The sequence below is a fragment of the Protomyctophum bolini genome (genome assembly GCF_963924005.1).
Source record: "Protomyctophum bolini genome assembly, chromosome: 18".
Taxonomy (NCBI): domain Eukaryota; kingdom Metazoa; phylum Chordata; class Actinopteri; order Myctophiformes; family Myctophidae; genus Protomyctophum; species Protomyctophum bolini.
The window spans coordinates 22,815,986-22,823,133 of record NC_137879.1 but is presented as its reverse complement, the minus strand read 5'-3'; the positions used below and the strand labels follow the sequence as shown (position 1 = coordinate 22,823,133).

At 43.6% G+C, this 7,148-nt stretch overlaps 1 protein-coding gene across 1 annotated transcript; it reads left to right on the top strand.

The window, feature by feature from the left end:
- Window positions 1-3,766: 3,766 nt before the first annotated feature.
- LOC308332940 (heparan sulfate glucosamine 3-O-sulfotransferase 2-like) lies at window positions 3,767-6,429 on the top strand (the record flags this gene model as incomplete). The annotated part of the gene is made up of 2 exons (XM_080789081.1): window positions 3,767-4,257; window positions 5,811-6,429. The coding sequence occupies 2 exons, from the start codon at window positions 3,767-3,769 to the stop codon at window positions 6,427-6,429; spliced, it is 1,110 nt and encodes a 369-aa protein (XP_080645207.1).
- Window positions 6,430-7,148: the final 719 nt, after the last annotated feature.

The window sequence follows — 7,148 nt, the reverse complement described above, 5'->3', positions numbered from 1 at the left end:
GTTTCCTCCCGACAGCAACGATATTTTAATATTCAAGACTGACTGCAGGCCTCGAGGTTTACATCTTGCAAATCCTGAATAAGCATTATTCATTATTGGTGGTACTTGTGAACCTCTTTAAGTACAAACAGCAGCCTGCCCTACTACCATTCCCGAGGCTTACTGCTGCTGAACTTCTTTCTGTGCTTACTCTTTTGGATAACAATCCCCATATTACCCATATTACCCCATAAGTCACTCCACAGTTTGGCCCTGTTCATGTCTGTCGACATGAGCAGTGAGCATGCCTAATTATCTCTGCCAGGAGATCTAGTTTTCAACCATATGTGTGTGTCTGTCCACAGCTAATCATGCACACTACTAGAAAAGATGATCAGTGTCATATTTCTTGTGCAGACTGAAAGCAGGCCAAGGACCTCCATTCTAGAATATCTTTCAGACAACTATGACAGTTTTGTGAATGAATAATCACAGAGCACGCTGTGGGAGGATTTTAAGACTCCTGTGATTTGGTGTCACATATTTTGTTGTGAATTTTACATTGACTTGTGCAGTACAGCCCTATAAATGTTAAATGTGTAATGTGTGTATGGGTTGAGAGACCAATCTGTCTTTTTTCCCTCTTCCACCTTTCAGATAAACACGCATTTCAACCCACAAGTAATTACATTTCACTTTAATGCGTAATCGATTGTCAATGTGTGTATCCATATTGTCAATAGCACTGCAGTGCTTACCAGTAGTGTGTGCTAGGTTCTTTCAGAGGGCATACGATAATCATCCCCAGCACGACATGCACACGGCATAGCACGTGGTCAATGGATGAAATGGTTAGCAAAGGGTATACACTTTTTTTTTCTCCAAAGATTTCTGCACGGCATACAGCGTATAAGAACACACCACTCGTGCTTACTTCTTACTGACTCATAAAGCAATACAAGTACATTTCACTACGCAACCTTTGATTGATAACTGACAAGGAATGAAGAGACTCATTACACAGAACAATGAACAGGAATCTGTTCAGAATTATGTACGGGATCTATACTGACATTGGAGCCGGGAGGGTAATTCACATGCATTGCAAAGTTGGATCCAGGGACCCTCAGGGTTCCTTGAGTGTGTCCCAAATGGACCCTTACAAAATGGTAACCCTTTGTTACCATTTTCTACACTGTCAGAGTTATGGGGGTGCTTGAAATGTAAAGGTTTGCGACTCAATAAATTAGGCTGTATAGGCCTATACATTAACATCATGTTTGTCCTATGATGATAACATAACACACTAACTCAATGTCAAAAGATGTGAATCCATATAGCCTGTCTACACTGGCTGATCTAATGACAGTCATTCTCCTCAACGTCCTGTGCATTTTCATACGTGTAATCCCACAAAACACTGTAAACACCGTCAAGACCCAGACAGACGGGAGGATGGAGAGAGGTACAGTATAGGGCATGCCTCCAGGCAGCGATCTGTACTCTACTGATGATTTCTATACATATACATGTAGGCTAAAGAAAGCAAGCACTCTTTTTTGGTTGTAACCTATAGTAGGCCACGTCTAGGATCGCTGTTAAGCTCCAATACAGACAGGTCAATATTGTTTACACTGGAATCGTTTATCTTGAGGGAAACACTAAAACACTTAGTGCAGGGGTGCCCAAAAGGTAGATTGTGATCTTTGTTTTTCTTTTTTAATGTTCTGTTTATTCATTTGTAGTTTTTTTTACAAATAGAAGTAAATTGAGAAATACAAAGGTAGATCGTGATCTACCAATACATCACAAAGGCTGTGCAGGTAGACCACATGATGCACCAATATTTAAATATAATTTAAATATAAAAAGGCATCTGCCACTTGAATTAAGGCGACTTGACTTGATTGACATTAAAAAGGGCCTGTCAGCTCAAACCCACTGTCTTCTTTGTTTTCTTTGTTGTGCACAAATGTCAGTAGCATTACAAAGTTATGTACCAAAAGGAAGAAAAAAACGATTACATTTTTACCCTTCTATTATATGCGCCACTATTCCAAATGTATATTTTTTAAAACTATTTTCAGCAATGGGTTAAAAAAAATGTTGGTGGGTAGATCTCGTTTAGCTGGGCATTTTGAAAGTAGCTCTGAAGTCAAAAAAGTGTGGGCGCCCATGACTTAGTGCAGTATAACTGGCCTTTTTTAACATGACATTAAAGTAGACTAGAACAGACAGTCACAATGCTGCTACATTTCTGCTACATTTAAACACGTATTGCGCTGCAGATCAGTATAAAACCACAATGTAATCACAAAAAGATAAAGGTGTCCAATGGGTTATGCTGAGTGAGAATCACTACCATCATCAAACCACATCCACCAATAATGGTGGCGAAAGAAGGACCATGCACAGCGCCGCGAGCAGCCCAGCACCTTCAGGTCCGTGGACAGCGCCGCGAGCAGCCCAGCACCTTCAGGTCCGTGGACAGCGCCGCGAGCAGCCCAGCACCTTCAGGTCCGTGGACAGCGCCGCGAGCAGCCCAGCACCTTCAGGTCCGTGGACAGCGCCGCGAGCAGCCCAGCACCTTCAGGTCCGTGCACAGCGCCGCGAGCAGCCCAGCACCTTCAGGTCCGTGGACAGCGCCGCGAGCAGCCCAGCACCTTCAGGTCCGTGCACAGCGCCGCGAGCAGCCCAGCACCTTCAGGTCCGTGCACAGCGCCGCGAGCAGCCCAGCACCTTCAGGTCCGTGGACAGCGCCGCGAGCAGCCCAGCACCTTCAGGTCCGTGGACAGCGCCGCGAGCAGCCCAGCACCTTCAGGTCCGTGCACAGCGCCGCGAGCAGCCCAGCACCTTCAGGTCCGTGGACAGCGCCGCGAGCAGCCCAGCACCTTCAGGTCCGTGGACAGCGCCGCGAGCAGCCCAGCACCTTCAGGTCCGTGGACAGCGCCGCGAGCAGGCGCAGGCTAGCCCTGCAGCTTCAGCACCATGGACAGAGGTCGTGCAACACAACGCACAGCACTGCTCTCAACACTACAACCGGTATAGGTTATAAACTTAACTACAAAATGAATCCAGATTGTTCGCGTTTGCTAGCGCTAGTGGGTTCAGTGAACTCCCTGAACACACCCAAACTGTACATATACTACTGTGGTGTGTGAAGGCATTAATTAAAATCAGTGGACGTGCAGCTGGTTATCTCTAGACTACCAGTGTAAACTATTTCCTCTTTGGAAACCAACGACTTCGTTGGTTTGGAACATCTTAGTGTTCTTGTCATGTTGACAGTCTAATGTAGAACAATTTTGGGGGACTGATTTCGGAAATGCAATGCTCTGACGTCATGGCGTGAAAATATTTCCCTCTCGCTGAGGCGTTGGAGCCGACAGTCTGGAGAAGTTACCGAAGAGAGCGCAACTCGCTTGTTCTCCACTGGTGCGTAATGGCAGGGCTACACACTCAGGAATTTGGGGAATTCGGAGACTATCATTTTAAAACCACTGATCAGTGATGGATAATTATGTGTTCGTGTATTAATGGACCGAAGGAGAAATGGAGACCGACGGAGAAAGTACGCGGGATTGTGTTGGCACGCGTCCACAATTAGGCTAAGTGATGGAAGTGTAGACTGACGTAACACATCAATTTTAAAATATGTACCAATTGTCTGTTTTCGATTTTGAAGCGCGCAAAATTCCCAGCCACGGGGGAATGGGTTAAAAACAAACAGAGAGCAAGGTACGCAAAAATCTACTTGGAAAAACATGCAATCCAAATCCATGGAGAGATGGCATGCGTGCTCCTCAGTCGAGTTGTGCCGTCCTCCCACAGGCTCATAAGGACATGCATATGTTTATTATCCTTCTTTCTCACGTATTTGTGCTACTGTGTGCTATTTTCCTCTGATACAATCATGCAAAATTCAGGTGATCCAACGCCTAGTTGTCGGCACGTCCCGGTCGATGGCGGCAAAAGGCGCCTTCAGAAATCTTTCTCCTGCGTTTTGCCTTTCAACAGAGGAGAGAGCGGCGACGCGTCTCGTCAGAAAACAGATAAAAGCAGACCCCACATGTCACCTCGGAATAACACGACGAGTCCTCCTCTCGGTAACGTGAAGTTTGGGAATAAAAAGTTGCCGAATGCAATCATAGTTGGTGTGAAAAAGGGCGGCACCAGGGCTGTGCTGGAGTTCATAAGAATCCATCCAGATGTGAGGGCAGTGGGCACCGAGACGCACTTTTTCGACAGGAACTATGACCGAGGTCTGGACTGGTACAGGTAAACAGAGATCAGAGAATGACAACACATTATAATACCGTCCGTCAGTAACCTCTATAAAAACTGCATGGTGGTATAACTGGTGGAAGAATAGATTGCCATGCTTTTTTATTTTATTAAAAAAACATTTAATGTATTAATCGAGAATTATTTCCATATATGTTAAATGCAGGCTCAGTCAATGCGTGTGCATGGAAATATATGGATATAAAACATTAACGTTGAATATGTCTGTTTTATTTATTTATTATTCTTTTCTTTTATTACATTTTTAGGCTAGTTATAACTTTAAACACTTTCTGGTTATTTACCCTCTATGTTTATACCTGATAACGCTTAAATAAATATAAGAGCTTCCTACACACACATTCAAATGTGCTGAAGCTGATGGTGAAATTATCACATTTCGTTTGATGTAGTGGAACACTTTAACTCTTATAATTACTGTGGGAATTATATTACAGTCATAATATAAATGAGCACATTTTAACATTTGGAAACTTGAAAGTTTGAAAGTTGACAAATCTTCAAAATATATTAAGACTCAGTTCTCTCAAATGTGTTTACTTGACTAATAATTAGGTGTCAGTCACATCTGTATTAATCTGTGTCAATATCCCAATAAAAAGTGACATATAACATAAACATATGAGAGACCATCAGTACCTGAACGATTTGAAACCAAGATTGTTGCACCTGGACCAAGATAAACAAGAGTTGTGAAGCTTGGTTTCAGAATGCAAAATAATTCAATTCAAAATGTTTTGATTAAGCCTGGTACTCAGTTTTGTTTCTGCCTTCCACCTAGGCTGTTGTCTGTTATCAACCAACAGGTGGTAGCAATCAGACAGCAGGCATATGCAATTAGAGACACTGAGCCAATACAGATGATTTAAGTCCCATAGCAATGAGAATTAATGATGAACATTTTAGTTTTTGTATTTCAACAATTTATTTATTCTACTTTGTCTTTAGACACAGATGACGCTCTGGTCCACAGTCTTTGTACAAAGTTTTATCTCACTGACCTTTCTTTCCTTCTTATTTTGAAGTGTACTTGTTAAATTCAAAACACTATGATGGCCTAGTTTCTGGAAGCTGAAGTGACCCCCACAGGGCCATTATTCTTATGCATACCTAGTGATTTATTATACTTGAACCAGGTCTGATGCACAGGAGAGCTGTCTCCTAGATAAGTCTCCTGTGACAACACACTATACTTTGCTTCAGTGTTCTTATTATCATTGTTGTCATCAGGAAAACTGGGAACGAGCCAATAGCGCTTCCTAGTTAGGGTGGATCTGTGTGCCGTTGCAACTTGCACGGCACACTCCTGGCCTAAATAGAATAATGCAACCATTTCCCATTTGACCGCCAGTCATTGTCTTCTATATGCCTCTGAATCACTTAAAACACCTATTGCTTCAAAGTGGTGTATTTATGATTCCGTAAAACACTCGACAAAGACCAATTTATGAAAATGTTGATACAAAATTATTTGAAAGGATAATTACATTTTTTTGACTGACATTGTTATGTCACCTTCTATTCAGAAGCCTCATGCCGAAGACCCTGGAAAGCCAGATCACCATGGAGAAGACGCCCAGCTACTTTGTGACGCGGGAAACGCCTCGCCGGATCTCTGCAATGTCCCGGGACACCAAGCTCATTGTGGTGGTCCGTGACCCCGTCACCCGCGCAATATCCGACTACACGCAGACTCTATCTAAAACGCCTGACCTACCGAGTTTCCAAGAGCTAGCGTTCAGAAACCAGAGCCTGGGCCTGGTGGAGACATCCTGGAATGCCATCCGGATCGGCCTGTATGCTCTTCACTTGGAGAACTGGCTGCGTTACTTCCCCCTGGCCCAGATCCACCTCGTCAGCGGAGAGCGGCTAATCACAGACCCGGCAGGGGAGCTGGCAAGAGTCCAGGACTTCCTGGGGCTGAAACGCATTGTGACGGACAAGCACTTCTACTTCAACCGGACCAAGGGCTTCCCCTGCCTGAAGAAACCCGAGAGCAGCAGCTCGCCCCGCTGCCTGGGCAAGTCCAAGGGCCGAACTCACGTGCAGATAGACAGGGAGGCTATTGAACAACTGCGAGACTTCTATAGGCCTTACAATGTAAAGCTCTATGAGATGGTGGGTCATGATTTCAGATGGGAGTAAACAAAGTCTGGGGACTATTTATAAGTGGCACAAGAAAGGCTTTTGTCTTCCATGAACGTACAAAGTCTTTCAAAGTTTTGTTTGCCTACAGGGAATTAAGTGGTATGGAGGATTCAGTATAGCTATAAGATGATTTCTGGCAAAGTTTTTTTGGAGTGACACTAATGAGTAAAGCAAGATCACAGATTGCATAGCGTTTGATAGCACAACTGAATTTACTGACTGCCTGTCAACATCGACATCGAGTTTGCTGTTAGATATACCGGCTAAGCAATATTTCGGCTTCAGCATTTCACAATTTCTGTGCTCTTGCCGTATTCTCTCTGCTTAGCTTGGCCATTTGCTGACTGGTGTATAAATGGAGAGAAATTCCAGGGAATGAGATTAACTCCCCTTTAAACTTTCCTCACTAATCAAGGCAAGGATTAAAAGCAAGACCTTGGAAAATGTCAGCGACATCTTCAGAGAGGGCTATAATAAGCTTCAGCACTGTGCTGTGAGGTATCTGAAATGTGAAGCGCACTAAAGCAAATGCTAAGGCACGCAACAAGGACAAGGTACATTTAATCATAATTTTGTACATTACTGTATGTTACGGATACAAATATATTGAATCTACATCATATATATAGGATGGAAAGGAGAAGTCACATCATGTATCATGCATGTTTCACTCTGCAATTACTTGCTTACTTTGATTGTGCACAATCAATGTTTAC